Source organism: Vigna angularis, chromosome 9 (genome assembly GCF_016808095.1).
Source record: "Vigna angularis cultivar LongXiaoDou No.4 chromosome 9, ASM1680809v1, whole genome shotgun sequence".
NCBI lineage: Eukaryota > Viridiplantae > Streptophyta > Magnoliopsida > Fabales > Fabaceae > Vigna > Vigna angularis.
This window is the reverse complement of record NC_068978.1, coordinates 4485960-4503348: the sequence shown is the minus strand read 5'-3', so window position 1 is coordinate 4503348 and position 17389 is coordinate 4485960. Positions and strand designations below refer to the sequence as shown.

General features: G+C 33.9%; 3 protein-coding genes across 6 annotated transcripts; all 3 read right to left on the bottom strand.

Annotated features, from left to right (window-relative positions):
• Positions 1-4974: 4974 nt before the first annotated feature.
• On the bottom strand, positions 4975-7897 carry LOC128193851 (NAC domain-containing protein 62-like). Of its 4 annotated transcripts, XM_052867995.1 has the most exons (5): positions 7684-7897; positions 7301-7584; positions 6763-6909; positions 6261-6624; positions 5527-5659 (listed from the first exon to the last, which is right to left on the bottom strand). In XM_052867995.1, coding segments are annotated over exons 1-5 (942 nt in total). In that variant the 5' UTR covers positions 7829-7897; the 3' UTR covers positions 5527-5657. The 4 variants fall into 4 exon arrangements, 3 of the variants coding, with proteins under 3 accessions (XP_052723956.1, XP_052723954.1, XP_052723955.1); XM_052867996.1 differs by lacking the exon at positions 6261-6624 and having other exon boundaries at positions 4975-5659; positions 7684-7895; XM_052867994.1 differs by having other exon boundaries at positions 5519-6624; positions 7684-7895.
• Positions 7898-9687: 1790 nt separating this feature from the next.
• On the bottom strand, positions 9688-12198 carry LOC108347236 (NAC domain-containing protein 96). The gene is made up of 6 exons (XM_017586401.2): positions 11729-12198; positions 11339-11616; positions 10974-11105; positions 10607-10891; positions 10226-10465; positions 9688-10092 (listed from the first exon to the last, which is right to left on the bottom strand). Exons 1-5 carry the CDS (start codon positions 11871-11873, stop codon positions 10271-10273), a joined length of 1035 nt encoding a protein of 344 aa, XP_017441890.1. The 5' UTR covers positions 11874-12198; the 3' UTR covers positions 9688-10092; positions 10226-10270.
• Positions 12199-14433: 2235 nt separating this feature from the next.
• On the bottom strand, positions 14434-16720 carry LOC108346924 (NAC domain-containing protein 90-like). Its single transcript, XM_017585994.2, has 5 exons — positions 16448-16720; positions 16072-16349; positions 15379-15525; positions 14973-15245; positions 14434-14890 (listed from the first exon to the last, which is right to left on the bottom strand). Exons 1-5 carry the CDS (start codon positions 16641-16643, stop codon positions 14657-14659), a joined length of 1128 nt encoding a protein of 375 aa, XP_017441483.1. The 5' UTR covers positions 16644-16720; the 3' UTR covers positions 14434-14656.
• Positions 16721-17389: the final 669 nt, after the last annotated feature.

Here is a 17389-nt window from a genome sequence, read left to right as displayed (position 1 = left end):
TATAAAAGGTATAGGAAGGATGTAAAAATGGTATAGGATGGGTGTAAAAAGGGTTTAGGAAGGTTGTTGGATGGTTCTAAGAAGAATGTGGAAAGAGTGTACGAAATGTGTATTAGATTGTAGAAAGGGTGTAGGAATGATGTAGAAAGGTGGTAAAAAATTTGTGTAGAAAGGGTCTAGAAAGTGTATAGAAAGAGTGTAGAAAAGTTGTAACAAGGGTGTAAGAAGAGTGAAGCAATGATATAGAAAAGTTGTACAAAGAGTGTAGAAAGATAGTGGGAACGGGGTAAAAAGGGTTTATAAAGGGTGTAGAAATGTTATAGGAATGGTGTAAGAATGATGTCGGAAGGTTGTTAGAAGGTTGTAAGAAGAGTGTGGGAAGAGTGTAGGAAAGGTGTAGAAATGAGGGTAAAAGTGGTGTATAAAGGGTATAAAGCCTCGAAGCTTGGGCGTCTTCTCTGAGGCTTGAGCGCAGAAGAGAGTCGTTCACTGCCTGGGCGCCCTTTTTGGGGCGCTTGAGCGCCAAGAGCACGAAGCTTGGGCGTCCTGTCTGAGGCTTGAGCATGGAAGACCACCGCTCACCGCCCAGGAGCCCTAAGTGAGGCGCTTGAGCACCGACGACATGGGCTTGGGCTTGTTTTGTTCTGTCTTCGCTCTACTTAAAGGACTCAAGCGTCCTAGGTTTTGTATCTCTGGCTGGAGCAGCACAACACCACACTCTTCCATTCTCTGAAGGAGGATTTGGAGGCGGAAGCTTCCATCCTCTACTTTTAGGGTTTTGCTATCTCATGCTTTTCCATTATTCATCTAGTCTCACCATGTCTATGGTGAACTAAACTCTATTTGTTGTTGGGGAATGATGTAACCTTGTGAACTCTCATGTATTTGAATTGTTAGAGTTGCATGAGTGCTGGAAGGTTCCTTACAATTCATCTATGCTTATTACGTGCTTTGTTTAACTCATTCATAGCATGTTTGCATGAGTTGCATGAGTGCTGGAAGGTTCCTTACAATTCAAGTTCTTGTTGAATTCTTCTGAGAGTATTATTGCTCAGGAATGAGGGTATGAGTCTTAGTCGTCTTAAAGCTCTTGATCTTCACATTTAATTACTAGGAATGCTAGGAATTGCATGAACTGGTGATTAAGGACAGGCTTCTTCACCGAGGGATCGGGTTTAAGTGATTTTGATGGAAGCAACTCCAAGCTTCAAGAATGGAGCAGCTCCTTGGACAGAATGACGCAACGGACTGGTTGGATGAATGGCAAACGGAGGTGCACACCAGGTGTTCGATGGAAGGTTTGGTGCGGTTTTGGAGGTGTGTAGGCAGAGGTTCTAGCTCAGACGGCCTTCCAAGGGGGGAGGAAGCTAGAGATAAGTGTGCTAAGAAGGCACAAGTCAATGAACTTGAAGAAGAAGTGGCTGGAACCAATTCAACAACATTTCTTTATTCAATTCAAGTTGAGTTTACAAGTGATAAGCTCTCTTTTTATAGGCAAAGATGAGCTTGGAAGTGTGCTATGAAAGCTACAACATTTCTTTATTCAATTCAAGTTGAGTTTACAAGTGATAAGCTCTCTTTTTATAGGCAAAGATGAGCTTGGAAGTGTGCTATGAAAGCTACATCAGCCAACAAATGATAAACGTGCAGACTTCCAATGTGCAGTAGCTGTTTCCCATCCATGTGCTCCACATGTTCCTCATGAAAAAGGTGTTGACTTAAGGAAGCCACCCGGTTGCTTGTGTTCCACATTTTGCACATGTTAAATGTGTTTCTTCTTGGCTAATTGAGGATGAGCAGCAGCAAAGCTTCTTGGCAACATAAGTTTCCAAGTCTTTATTATTTGGCCTACAAAACAAGGTAAAGATATTTAGTTAAAGAATAACAAGCTAAGACTTAGAAAGAAAAGAGGACTTCCCATCCAAAGAAGTATCAACTTTACTCTAAGACCAAGAAAGGGAAGTTGAATAAAGGACTTAATCTTTTCTTTCTAAGTCTTAGCTTGTTCTTCTTTAACTAAATATCTTTACCTTGTTTTGTAGGCCAAATAATAAAGACTTGGAAACTTATGTTGCCAAGAAGCTTTGTTGCTGCTCATCCTCAATTAGCCAAGAAGAAACACATTTAACATGTGCAAAATGTGGAACACAAGCAACCGGGACCTTTATTCAACTTCCCTTTCTTGGTCTTAGAGTAAAGTTGATACTTCTTTGGATGGGAAGTCCCTAAAGGGGTTGCCATCAGATTTAGTGAGTGACGTTACCATTAATGCATAAAGAAGAATTTTTATATACATGAGAGGGAACTTGGTGAAATCTAATCCCCAACAACATATTCATCCCATATTACAAACAACATCCATCATTGTGCTACTCTGCTATTGATCAAATTGCATTCATATTTAATTTTCTGTCTTTGCATCTGAAACCAATGATCTTTATTTCTTTAAGTCTTAATTAATCGAGTTATCACACAACTGTCTAGTGCCGAGAGTCCTCTAGGATACGATACTTGGTCTTACCATTTTATATTACTTGTGCGATTTGGTACACTTGCCAATCCATCAACAAGGACCAAGTGCCAAAGCTAAAATTCACATGAACAGAACACTAACCCTTACTACAATCCCTCAACGCAACAAAGCAACGCCAACACCCTCCCTACTCCACAGCAGTCGCAATAAATGCCCCAATCACCATCCACCAACACCCTTGCAGGAGAATAACTCAACAAAAGCTCCAATCATACCGAAAATCAATCAACGCGCCGCCTCAATCATCAACTCGTCCTCACACCGTCAATGATGCATGTTGTACTGCCTCATTACCACGACTGAATGAAGGACGACAATGCAGAAAGAAACACAAACACACTTACGCCTGAGAACACCCGCGACAGTGAGACAATGCGCTTGAGGAAATGATTGGCAAGGGAGAGGGAAATAGGGCATTTGGTCAACAAGCTCGAAATGGGAGAGAGAAATAACAAATTTGGGTTTTAATGTATCCAGATACTTACCGATGGCCTAGGACCGTTGGTATTTAAAATCACCACTGCATTACCCATGGCATAGGGATTGTCGATAAAGGGCTGCCGGTAATTTCCCCTTTTTTGTAGTGGAAGGGTATAAAATAGTGTAGGAAAAGGTGTAAGAAGAGTGTAGTAAGTATAGAGGAAATGTCTACAAAGGGTGTAGAAAGAATGTAGGAAGGGGGTAAAAGGGGTGTATAAAGGGTGTAGGAACGATATAGAAAGGAAGTAGGAAAGATATTAGAAAGTTATACGAAGGAAGTAGGAATGATGTAAGAAGAGTGTAACAGAGTTGTAAGAAGGGTGTAAGAAGTGTATAGAATAGGTGTAATAAGAGTGTAGTAAGGGTAAAGGAAAGTTATACAAAGGGTGTAGAAAGATAGAATGAAAGGGGTAAAAGGGGTGTATAAAGAGTGTACAAAGAATGTAGAATGGGTGTAGGAATTATGTAAAAATGTTATAGCAAGGGTGTAAAATGATGTAGGAAGGATGTTAGAAGGTTGTAAGAAGAATGTGGGAAGAGTGTATCAAAGGTCTATTAGGTTTTAGAAAGAGTGTAGTAAGGATAGAGGAAAGATGTACGAAGAGTGAAGAAAAAGTGTAGGAAGAGTGTAAAATGAGTGTAAAAGGGGTGTAGAAAAAGTGTAGAAAAGATGTAGAAAGGTTGTAAGAAAGAAGGATTAATGGTGTAAGAATAGTGTAAGAAAGTTGTAAGAAGGGTATAGAATAGGTGTAAGATGGATGTAAGAAGAGTGTTAGAAGAGTGTGGTAAGGGTAGAAAAAAGGTGTACAAATGGTGTAGGAAAGGAGTAAAAAGTTCTTCTTACATAATTTCTACTCCCTTCCTACACCCATTTGTACACCACTTTTATTCATTTTTACACTCTTTCTACACCCTTTGTACATTTTTCCTCTTTCCTTGCTACACTCTCCTACATCCTTCGTACAATCTTGTTACACTCTTCTTATACAATTCTTACACCCTTCCTACAACTTTCTTATATCTTTCCTACATCCTTCATACACTTTTTCTATACTCTTTCTATATCATTTCTACACTCTTTCTACAACCTAATACACCCTTCCCACATCATTCTTACATACTTCTTACACAGTTTGTCCCCAAGTTTCTCCCATGTCCCACAATTTCAATGTTTTTTCATGACTATTGGTAGTGAATTTTTATGCATCTTTTTCTTTTTATTTTGGAGGTTTGTGATGTTCCCCACTGCTAATCAAGAACATTACTCGAAATGTGAATATACTTTTTACGATTTTAGAAGAGTCATGCATGTGCTAACTTCCAAGAACAGATAGTGAACTCTAACCATCCATGTTATCACCTCAATTATTCTTTTCCCTTCCACGCTTTTTCAGTATCCGCGTAAATGGCTTTTCATATTCAGCTTTTCCCCCAGCAAGTTATTACTTTTTTATGCATTTTATTACTTTTGATTTAGATTATAACAATAACTCTTTTCACATGTATTTATATTTTAAATAATCTAAATTAAAAGGTTTAAAATTAACTGTTGATTAAATTCTGTTTTAATGTAGGATGAGATTTGATGGAAATGAACTTTTGTATAAAGGTTCCAGAAAGAAATTGGTAACAGTTGTTAGCATTGCTGAAACTGGTAATATGAATTTATGAGACTTTGAGACTTGCTTCCCAAGTTTACCATTTCATCAAATCTTTTTAATCAATTCTCTTTGTTGCCCCCACCATGTGTCCTTAAGGTGTTTGTATAGTGTTGGTTTCTTATGCTCCCCACTAGTTTTTGTCCCTTTTAAAAATTGGTAATTCATTCTGTCTATGTATTGCATCTTCCAAGCATCACTTTCTATAATCAAGAATAAACCATCCTTGCTTCAAAAAACAAAGATCAACTGAGCAATATAAAAATAAAGTGGTTGTCTACCCAATCCTCTGTTCAACTGATATGGGAAGATAACTGCATTATTCATGTATTCCAAAAACTAATGAAATATACTATTAAATACTAAAATCACAGATAATACATTGATTCAACAACACACTTGGCATCCTAGAGACAAAAGTTCACTACAAAAAGTACTCTGTCCACAAACTACATATAACCACACACTTCCTAGTTACACAATCTGCTATCTTAAATATACCAGTTTCTAATACTTTATAATAGATTTTCTATTATATATTCTTCTAAATTTTAATGCACTATTGTCATTTTGCAATTTGTAATAAAGTGGCTACTATTACAGAGAAAGTTACTTTTAATAACATATACTCCTAACCACTAATCCATTAATAGTACGAAGTTCTTAGTTCGCATCATATGAAATTGTTTGGTCTTAGATGATGCTGATCTTCCCATGACCTTTAAGTGCAAGCAAAACTAGATATTTCATTCCAATTGATCTCCACAGAATTATTTGTTGTAGAGTCAGATGAGGATGTCTCCAATCCCCATAAATCATCTTGAAATATACTTTCTTGTTTCTCTTGACTTGCTTCTTGGCTGTAAAATAGAAGATGTGTGTCACCGTGTTCAACATCATATGATGTTTTAAGCCTTTTCGATGAACCAGATTCGTCTGAATTAAGATATTCAGTATACATAGTTGAAATATCCTTAATACTAGCGTCCTGCAATGGTTTTAAAAGAAAATAAACAAATGATTCACTTCTAAAAGTGCTAAAAAAAATATAACAATTTAACAAACTCAAGAAAAAGTTTAGTTCTCAAGTCCTATGATCTATGTAGCGGAAGAGATTCAACGAAAGGCAAAAACGGGTATAGAAATAGATTGCCTTTTCTTAAGTCTAAATAATAACCCATCAATCGATCATGAATCACAACAAAACATCAAAGCCAACTCAAACCACGCATTTTCTTGAGCATCTTTCAAGAATCTAAACGAGAAAATCCTTATACATTGTGAAAAATATGACAAAATTCAAATCACCATAAAGCATACTACAACTTTTAACTTACTAAATCAGCATGAAAATTCAGAAACAAAAGGAGATACACTCATCAATATTATTTGGACTTTACAGAATAATTATTTACAAGTTTAGGGACGAGTTGTGCATCTATATAAGAGCTTTCGCAATATGCCCTTTTCAATGACTTTGATTGAGGGACTAAACTTTCATTAGCAAATAATGAATTCTGGAGTTCAAGTAGAATCCGTGCAGTTTCAGAAGGAATTTGTTTAGTATCTAATGGGGTCTGCATACTTACAAAAGGAAGGAATCTGTATAGTTTCACTAGGAACCTGTATAGTTTCACTAGGAGCTTCTATACTTTCACATGGAATTTGCATAGTTTCACAAGGAATATGCATAGTTTCACAAGAAACTTGCATAGTTTCATAAGGAGTCTGCATAAATTCATGGCGAATCTGCAAACTTTCAAAAGAAATTTGTGTGATTTCACAAACAGTTTGCATAGTTTCACAAGGAATCTGCCTAATGTTATTTTCATTTCTAAAATAGGCATCGTCATCTTTCTCAAATTCAATTAGTGACTGTTCGATTGGGGAGATGCATTTTTCCGCCTGATGTTTTGCCTGACAGATTGTTTCCATTCCGGTAAAAGTACCTCCCTGAAAAAGAGAAAAAGTCATATATATATATATATATATATATATATATATATATATATAGATAGATAGATAATTACAAGAAGTATCAATTCTCGGCATGTTTGCATACATATGTTCATGAAAGATGCTTCAGCTTACAGATGGAACTCCTTCTGCTATTGCCTGATGTTCATTGTCAGAAACCACACTTCTACTGGATTCCTCTTCATCAGAGATCAGTGCAGCAGTTCCTCCTTCGGTCGTTTTCCCATGTTTCTTTTTCAAGCGGCATAACACAAAAGCATTCTGAAAAAATTGGAGTATGGTAAGCATTCATTTGGCACAATTCACAAAAGTAAAAGGCCAAGACAAATGAGGCAAACGTATGCAGAAGAAATTGACAGTCTTCGATGAGAATTAATGATGAATTTTGAAAAGATCAATTAAACACATTCTATAAGTCACATGAGAGGTTCTCCTTAAGCTTTGTCGAGGAACTAATTACTACAAACAGTCAAGATTAAGCACATAAGTCAAATGAGATATTTTAAAATTTACAAACTTTTTTCCTAGTCAAAGCCAGGCTTCAAATACTCATCTGGGTTCGACTAGTTTACACTCCTTCTATACACTGTAGTTTAGGACAGAGATTATTTCCGAGCAGAGTTACAAGTTTCTTAAAAAATGAAATACAAACCTGGCTTTGGAGAAAGTTAAGAGCATGATATTCGTGAATAACCCAGTTGGATTTGACAGTGACACCTTTGGAAACATGACCACTTTGGAAAACAAGAGTCTTCTTAGTCCCAATGACAGTATCGGTGTCCCCTGTTCTAACATCACGGGGTTTTCCCGTTGGTTTCCAGAACCCACTCTTGGTTGTCCTTTTAAACCTTTTACTATTTGAGTACTTCAAATTAACAGGACTGAAGAAAAACCATTCTGAGGTTTTGAATGCTATTACTGATTTTGCTAACATCTCTACTTAAAACAATAAAAGTTAAAGCAAAGATCAGAGCAAGAAAAAGGACAGTGTTGATCTCATGAAGAAGCGTGGAGAGTTTGGCTTTCGATTATTACCTGGTATTTCCCAAGGTTCCACGTCGGAAAGATCTATGTCAGTCAAGACATGGACAAGGGGATCATCATCGAGCAACTTGTGTTTGAGGTAAAAGTCGACAAGTTCTTCATCTGTGGGACGAAAACCCATTCCTACAATCTCCATTGGTTTTTGTCAACACTTCACTTCACTGTGTTTGTGTTGTCTTATGAAACTGAATTTATAATGCCACGTTCACTGACTTAACTCCTTCGTTAAGAAGTTGTTGTTGGAAAATAATATTTCAATATTCGTGTTTGAGGCATACTTTCAAACTTTATAAAAAGTTCATAATATAACTCTATAAAATTAATTAACATATAATTTAAGTTAGATCACGCACTTATGTTAACTATTACTGAATAACTCTAATAATGCATCTAAGTGATCTTATTCGTAGGTTATTTTATAAGAAAATTGAGACTAAATATATGAAATGTTATCGTGATTCTAAATCCAAATACATAAATATATGAAATTTTTGTTTCTCAATGTGTGAAGTAACAGATACAATAAGAAATTCAGTAACTTGTATTGTATTAAAACCGCGTGAGAATGAGAATATTTTTTCTCACAACCCGCAGCACTTTCTACGAAATGAACAAAATTATATTTAACATATTTTATCATTGGTTAGGGATATAATCTGTTATGAGTCTCTATCAGAAGGATCAATGGCTTTAAACCTTGGTCCCCAAGTTTCTCCCATGTCCCACCATTTCAATGTTCTTTCAAGACTATTGGTAGTGAATTTCTATGCATCTTTTTCTTTTTATTTTGGAGGTTTGTTATGTTCCTCACTGCTAGTCAAGAACATGACTCCAAATGTGAATATACATTTTAAGAATTCAAAAGAGTCATGTGCTAACTTCAAAGAACTGATAGTGAACTCTAACTGTCCATGTTATCTCCTCAGTTATTCTTTTCCCTTCCACGCTTTTTCAGTATCCGCGTAAATGGCTTTTCATATTCAGCTTTTCCCCCTGCAAGTTATTACTTTTTTTATGCATTTTACTTTGCAAAATTTATCTTTATTACTTTTGATTTAGATTATAACAACTGCTTTTACATGTACTTACAGTTTAAATCATCTAAATTTTATAAGGTTTACACTCTTTAAAATTAACTATTGATTAAATTATGTTTTCAATGTAGGGTGAGATTTGTTGGAAATGAAGGTTCCTATGAAGGTTCCAGAAAGAAATTTGTAACAGTTAGCATTGCTGAAAGTGGTAATATGAATTTATGAAACTGTGAGACTTGCTTCGCAAGTTTACCATTTCATCCCTTCATTCATCGAATCTTTTTAATCAATTCTCTTTGTTTCCCCCACCATGTCCTTATGGTGTTTGTACAGTATTGGTTTCTTATGCTTAAGCATTCATGTTACAGATCAAAATCTTCTACCCTTGACAGAAAAAAAGTAGGCCAGGAATTGCTAATTTTGGTGACAGAAACACTGCTCAAAGACGACTCCATGTACTAATACTGGTCACATGTTTACATTGAGAATCAATTTCAGAACTCATGCTTAGTTCTAAAATAAAATTCTGGACTGAAATGAATTTGCAGATATATGCCAATAACCTTCCACAAATCAAAATCATTTTTTTTTTTTCAAAACCAATCCTACCTACCAAAACATCTTCAGTACTGACAACATAGGCTTACTCAGATACGTTTCAATATGAATGGACACTGGTTTTAAGAACCACCAACTAGATTTGTTACAAATAAGAAAGTTCATCTCAGTTCAAAATAAATAAATAAATAATTGTTTACCCTTAAGATGTCACCAAAATAGTCCATCAAAGTCACCTGGTTTGTCTTTATGGAGAACTAGACTGGAGCCACAAAAGGACACACTTGATAACGATTATATATTTTTGAAACACTAATTTGGTGATAAAGAATCTTTGAAACACTATAGTGCTATTGTGATCTTCGACAACAACTTTAGGAGTTTTTATCATATTTTAATTACAAAGATATTAAGATTGCAATTAGAAAATTAATGACTTATAAAAGGCAACAAATGTGTACACATCTTACAATGATGAAATTCTTAAAACAGATACGGGAAAAGGAACTGTGGTAGCACTCACCATCAACATTCACATATACTACATGTACTTATAAGTTGTAACACGAGATCATACTTCCCAACAAACGTTATCAAACACACACAAAAACCCGTAAAACTACGTTGACAAGATATAACAACTGTGGAAATAGGCTTTGGCTTGATGAAGTTGTCTCCATATAGATGAAAGAACCTTTTCTAGTGTTATCAGAAGATTGATGGCTTCTGGTTTCCAAGTTCTCTCTTGAACTATTTTGAGCCTTTTCTGATTTTTCTTCTGATTCACAATGAGAAAATCCTTCCGAGCCTACACAATACATCAAATGTAGCACGGTATATCAATAGTATGTTAAAGTGAAAATCAGTTCAAATGAAGCATCTGCCTCGTTCGTCAAGAAAGTAATCTTCATTTTTCTAATGAATCTGTTTGATTTTCTCACCTCTACATGGAATACTGCATTCTTTGAAATATTCCTCTGTGATGATTAGAAGATAGAAAATATGCTCTTCTTTTTCTTCTTCTTTTTCTCTTGGTTTGTTTCATGGACGGAAGATGGCATACCTACACCTTCCTCGACATCCACGTCTGATAATTCAGAATCAAACCCTTTTGATGAATGGTATTCGTCTACATTAAGATATCTACTAAACACTGTTGGAATATTCGTAATATTATCACCCTGCCATGATTTAAGAGGAAATAAACAGATGAATTCAATGTGTTCAAAATAAAGAAATCAAATGTAAAGTAATAGGACAGTTCAGAAACAAATGGAGATTCTCATTGTATCATTGGAAAAAATTGGACATTATATCTTTACCTGTTCGGAGACGGCCTCAGCATCCGTATCATTACTTTCACGGTATACCTTTCTCAATGACTCCGATTGGGTGAATGTATTGTAGAAGCTATTTATATTTTGTTCATTGTTAACATAACCCTCATGAACAAAAATAGAATTCAGGAATTCCTCTTCCTGAGTAGTTTCATATGAAAAATGCTCAATGTTAGATTCATTTCTAAAATAGGCATCGTAAAATGAGGAGTTTGGAAAAGACGTTTCGTCTTGCTGTAAGGTCGTTTCCATTCCAGGAGATGTACTTCCCTGAAAATACACACAATTATCAATTCTCAGCATTTTCACATGACAGAGTGCTAATATGTTCGTGAAGAATGTTTCAGCTTACCGAAGGAATGCCTCCTGCTATTGACTGATTCTCATAGCCAGAAACCATGATTCTACTGCTCTCCCCTTCATCACCTCCATCTTCAGTTGTTCCCCCAGGTTTCTTCGTCAAGCGACACAAAACGAAAGTCCTCTGCCAGATAGACCATAATCAGAAGTTATTTCATACAAGTCGCGGAAATGAAAAGCCAAAACAAATCAAGCTGGTGTGTTTTGGCTTACCATGACGTGATCATTGGAACTTACTATATAAATGATAAAACTTAAAATATCCATTGACATATATGTCAAAGGCTAGAACGGTGAAGAAAAACCATGAAAGACTATTTCTAGTAAGTGTTAAAATTCTCCAAAACGCGTACCAACCTGGCTTTCGTGAAAGGTAACAGCATGGTATTCATGAATAACAAAGTTGGACTTCTCACCACGTGGAACGCGGCCTTTGTAGTAAACGAGAGTCTTTATTTTGGCAATGAGAGTGTTGGAGTTGGAGCTCCTAATCTCACGATCTTTTCCGGTGGGTTTCCAGAAGCCACACTTGGTTGTCCTGTTAATCCTTTTACTGTTTGAATACTTGAAATCAACAGGACTGAAGAAAAACCATTCCGGGAGATCGAATGGTACAGCTGATTCCGCTAATAACACTGTTTCAAACAACAACAAAACAAACAACAGTAAAGAAATTATAAGAGAAAGATAAAGAACAAGTGATGGTTGCATGAAGATGCATGAAGTGTTAAAGGTTTAGATTATTACTTGGTACGTCCCAAGGTTCCACTTCACAGAGGTTGATGTCGGGGATGACGTGGACTTGTGGATCATCACCCAGCAACCTGTGTCTGAGGTAATAGTCGACAAGTTCTTCTTCTGTGGGTCTGAAACCAAATCCTATAACATCCATTGTAGTTGTAACAAAGATAGGAAGATGAGAAGCAAAGGTGGTGAAACAGCTATTAACAAAGCTCAGTGTTTGTTTTGTGTTGTGCTGTGTTGTGCTGTGGCAATGAATTTATAATGCAGAAAAGTCATTGACTGACTTTACTCCTTAGCTGACAAGTTACAAAAAGGAAAATGCATAGAAACGCATGATGTGCTGTTAAGTGTTACCTTATTGTGTGGAAGAATATATGATATCGTATAACAAATGAAAACCGAACATTCTAGAGGTTATATATAATAACAATCAACAATATCTTAATAACCCCAAGACAAATATTATGTTTGGATTTCAGGAGACATTTAAATTTTCACCTCACTGTATTACTTGGCTTCTTTAAGAACAATATATTTTTGCATGCTGATTTTCCATATATATATATATATATATATATATATATATTCGGTACATAATTTATATGGTAAAGAATATGAAGAAGTTAAGAACAAGAAACTTCTGCCCACATGTCACTTTCTAATAAATATTTTTTTTTTAAATATAAATACAAATGTTATACCCTTTGTGGTTAATATTAGAGTAGATTTGTGCTCGAAATTTCCATTAAACAATTTTAAAAGAGAAAAAAAAATAGACGTTATTAAAATTAACTTATATTACAATTAAAATTTTAATATATAAACTAATGTTAACTCTATGATTTGTGGTTTATTATTTGAGTCTCGATCCCGAAGATTCTTTCTTCCACCAATCATTTCAATTCATTGCTCTTCCAACAACAAAAAATAAACGGAAAATTGTTTAATTATATATGGCCACTTTTGCTTTTCTTTTGGTGGTTTATTGTTATGTTTCCCTTTACTAAGAACTTGGTCACAAAGTTTGATAACATTTTCAAGATTTGAGTAGAGTCATGCAAACTTAGAACTTCTAAGTGATGTTCCCAGCACTACTGAACTCAATAGTTTGATGTCAGCTTACTCTAGTATTTTATTAGGCATGAAAAAATAAGAATATAAATAAAAACATAACTTTCAATTTCATATCTCTGAAGTTCAAAACCTTTTATTTTTGTCCCATGTAAATTTATCAAATTCTGATTTTATTTTCTTTTAAAAATAGTTATTTTTAACATTAACATTAGCTATTATCATCATAAGTTTAATATTGAAGATAAAACCAGCAATTGCCCATAGTGCGTGCTATGCACTCCTGCCTTCTTAAAATAGAAAGAAAATAAATGACATATTCTATTGTTCTACACGCTTTTGCTTTATACACACCATTGGACTATGCAGGGTGGACTATATATCGATAATTTACTTTAAAATATAAAACATATATAATTAAAATATTAATATAATTAATTGTCAAAATAACTATTTTATTGTTGAGTTTCGTTAAAAACTCTATCATTACAATCACAGAAAAAAATATGCAAAGAGCAAAGAAAACATTACAGTCACTTTTAATTTTTCTCTAAAAATTTCAAATTTTCGTCTTTTTACTTTTATTACCATATATCATCTTTATATCTCCTTATCAGTAAATATATAAAAAAAACAGCTGCAAAGTAAAATAACAAGATATTATGTAAAAAAAGACAATTATAAAAAAAGTTTTTACTAATATATAAAATAAGTGTAAGTAAAATATATACAGGTGGAAACACAAGCATGCGACACATGTATATCCACTCTTTTCTTATTATTATAATAAAATAATTAATGTGATTGCAATTATTATATAAAGAAATATGTACACCAAAAATCATGAGATAATTACATAAATTAATTTTTTTATTAATTATGTTAAAAATTCAAATTTGATACTGTTTTCTGAAACTTCATAATGTAGAACTGGTAAGAAACTTCATATAGAATAACATAAAGATATTGCTGAAAAACATATCACCATCAAATAAAGAAAGAGTAATATTTTGTTATTGCATCACTGTGAAACTTGCTCTCCAAGGTTTTTGGCTGCCCCTACCATCTGAATTCATTGCCTTTTCCATTTACTTGTGACAAAAATATAGAATCTTTTGAGTCATTTTTTCCTATATGACTGTTTCTTAATAACCATCATAAGATCTAAGTTTCTGTTATGCCCTTAGGCTCATTTATAAATGGTAGTTTCTTATGGTTTATCCTTCTCAGTCATATGATGAGTAGATAAGATGTGTGTGCATTGCATGTTAAGAGAAAATACTAATCTGAATATGTAGATTTCTAAGCATTTCTTTTATCACAACTCAAATCTTGCTGCATAAAGTTGGGCAGGGCTCGTTAATATTGGTACCAGACAATCTGCATATAATTATTCCTTATGTAAAATACAGATAGGAAAGTATACTTAAAGGATTCTTATATGACATATGCATAGATTTTCCGAAAAATCTCCTTTTCATTAGGCAGCTTGCTGCAGAAAAGCAACCATCAACTAAGTATGAGTCAGATGAAAAAAAACTCTCAACAATCCTTTGTTCAGTTATACAGGGGTGATAACTCCAGTCTTCATAAATTTAAAGTTCCTTCTTTCTCACTCTAGAAAAACTACCAAACTATATAATTCAACTCTGAAATTGCACACAATACATCGATAAACCAATACATTTTCCTATGTCAAGGACAACAGTCTGTTCTTTGTCCAGAAAATGAAGTAAACTACATACCTTATTGTTTACATATCACAAATATAATGCTCATACATAACAGCCAACAGCTATCTACATACATTGATAAGAGTAACTTATAGATGGATGATATCATATTTGATCACTTTTTTCTTTATGAAATAGACTGAGAACTAGAAGTTTCGATATAATTAATCTCTAAAGCTGAGTCACAAGAAGATGATTCCATTCCACAAAAATTATCTAAAATCATACTCTTCTTTGTTTCTTGATTTGATGATGCATCATCGATAACATCTTCGGATAATTTAAATCTTTTTGATGAATGGTATTCCTCATTATTAGAATATTCATTATAAATAGACGAACTATCCATAATATTTGTATCCTGTAATGATATCAAATGAAAATATCAGATTCATTCAATTTTAAAAGTGCTTAAGATAAATATAAGTAATATTAAAATTTACCTTTCGGATGGAATTATTGACAAAAGTATAGATATTATCTTCGTCAATATCTAAATTTTCGTCAGCTATAATTCGATTTAGAAACTCATCTTCCTTTGTAATTTTAGATGAAAATTGTATAAAACAATTTTCATTTCTAAAATAGGCATTGTTTGATGGATAATCAGGAAAAGATGATGCTTCTTCTGTTGAAGACTGTGGTATTTGGGAGACGTATGTCTCTGACTGAGAGTTAGCCTGAAAGATTGGTTCCGCTCCTGTAACCTTACCTCCCTGAAAAAATGTGTAAAAAACAACTATCAGTAACCTTACCTCCCTGAAAAAATGTGTAAAAAACAACTATCAGTTCTCAGCATGTTTCACATGACAGAGTGTAAATATGTCCATCACGGATGATTCAGCTTACAGATGGAATTTCTTTAGATGTTGCCTGATTTTCGTAGTCAGAAACATTGAGTTCACTGGGCTCCTCTTCACCACAGACTACTGGATCGGTTCCCCCTTCAGTTGTTTTCCCAGATTTCCTCATCAAGCGGCATAAAACAAAATACCTCTGCAAAATTTTGAGCACAATCAGCATTTATTTGATAGAGTTCACACAAAACAAAAGTCAATAAAAATCAGGCTATGGTTATACAGAAGAAATTGACAGTCCTTGATGAAAACTGGTGATGAATTTTGAGCACGCTTAGATAGAAGATTTAATTAAACTCTTATAGGCAGGCATTTAAGAGAGCTCATCTATATGCAGGTTCCCACTGGAATAAACTAAAAATATCTTTTTTTGATATGCTTCCAAATAAAACTCACTTAACTAAGTTAAGCAGAAAGAAAGGTCATAAGTCAATTTTACAAGAAAAAATAAGCTCTACCAGGTCCCATTTGTCTCTAAGAAAGAACAAGTAACGAAAATTGGGCGATGATTAGAGTGAAACAAAAAACATGGGATTGAAGCAAAGAATCCAATAACAACAACAACCTTCTAAAGCCAGAACAATTACCTAAACCTAAAAAATTATACAATTTAGAGACATAATAATCTAGTAGAAAGATGATTTCCAAAGAGTGTCAAAATTTCAAGAGAAGAAAAAAAACAAACCTTGCTTTCATGAAAGGTAACAGCGTGATATTCGTGAATAACCCAGATGGACTTGACACCACAGGAAACACTTCCTGTGTAGTATACAAGAGTCTTCTTTGTGGCAATCAGTGTGTTGTTGTTCCAGCTCCTAATATCACGGTCTTTTCCAGTGGCTTTCCAGAATCCTTTCTCTGTTTTCCTGTTAACCCTTTTACTGTTTGCATACTTGAAATCGACCGGACTAAAGAAAAACCAGTCTGGGTTACCAAATCGTATCCGTGATTTTGCAAGCATCCCTGTTCGAAACAATAAAAGGATCACACAACAATGACAAAGATTAGTAGAAGAATAAAGATGACAAAAGGGATGTTCAGTACTTCGATTTTTAGATTACCTGGTACATCGGAAGGTTCTACTTGGCAGAGATCAATGACAGGGATAACGTCGACACCGGAATCATCAGCCAGCAACTTGTGTTTGAGGTAGAAATCGACGAGCTCTTGTTCCGTAGGACGGAAACCGACACCAACAATTTTATCCATTGATTTTGGTGAACACTGAAATCTGTGTTTGTAGGTTGAATGAGACATCGAAAAGAAAGAAAATACGAATGGAAGAGGAGATCGATCACACAGAGATGAAGGAGAATTTATGTTATGTTGTGGCTTTTTCGCTCCTCGTTTTTATATTGCAAACACATTGACTCCTTCGCCAACAAGTTATCATAGAAAAATACAAAAAATAAAAACAAAAACAAAGAAAAAAAGATGATTGGATATTGTTGCTATAGATCTCTTACACTATCATGTGTAATAAAAATTATTACATCATACTTAATCTTTATTATTAAGGTTAAAAAAATAGTTATTTCAAAATTAATATGAAAGATAAATATCCTAAATCACTCACTAATTTCTCTTTTAAATCAATTCCCATGTAAGAAAAAACAAAAATTAAAGTTTATTAAAACTGCCAAAATATCTTAAAACAAAAACATTTTTTCTCCAAAAATTCTTTCTTGTAAATAAAGGGTGGAAGGAGTGTTTGTTCTTATAAATATATTTTTGGGCGAGTTCTTTTATAAAAAAATTTAAAAAAAAAGTAAAATAAATTTCTTCATGTATTAAAATTAGAATTTTTAAAAATATATATATAAAATAAGTTATACAGTATTATGCATAAATTAATTTTAACTTATAAAAACCAAAATTTCCATTTTCTTTTAATTTTTATGAAAATTTTACCCCAATCATGACTTAATTTTATATTACACATAAATTAATTCATATTGATTTTTCTTTCTATTTTTTATCACAGAGGATAAAATGTCAAACTA

Coding starts and splice junctions, on each gene's coding strand:
- LOC128193851 (XM_052867994.1), bottom strand. CDS start 7,828: ATGGAGATTGTAGGAATGGGTTTTCGTCCCACAGATGAAGAACTTGTC. Junction 7,585..7,683: donor GGAACCTTGGGAAATACCAG/GTAATAATCGAA, acceptor TGTTTTAAGTAG/AGATGTTAGCAAAATCAGTA. Junction 6,910..7,300: donor TTAACTTTCTCCAAAGCCAG/GTTTGTATTTCA, acceptor CAATTTTTTCAG/AATGCTTTTGTGTTATGCCG.
- LOC108347236 (XM_017586401.2), bottom strand. CDS start 11,873: ATGGATGTTATAGGATTTGGTTTCAGACCCACAGAAGAAGAACTTGTC. Junction 11,617..11,728: donor GGAACCTTGGGACGTACCAA/GTAATAATCTAA, acceptor TGTTTGAAACAG/TGTTATTAGCGGAATCAGCT. Junction 10,892..10,973: donor TAGCAGGAGGCATTCCTTCG/GTAAGCTGAAAC, acceptor GTGTATTTTCAG/GGAAGTACATCTCCTGGAAT.
- LOC108346924 (XM_017585994.2), bottom strand. CDS start 16,643: ATGTCTCATTCAACCTACAAACACAGATTTCAGTGTTCACCAAAATCA. Junction 16,350..16,447: donor AGAACCTTCCGATGTACCAG/GTAATCTAAAAA, acceptor TGTTTCGAACAG/GGATGCTTGCAAAATCACGG. Junction 15,526..16,071: donor TTACCTTTCATGAAAGCAAG/GTTTGTTTTTTT, acceptor AAAATTTTGCAG/AGGTATTTTGTTTTATGCCG.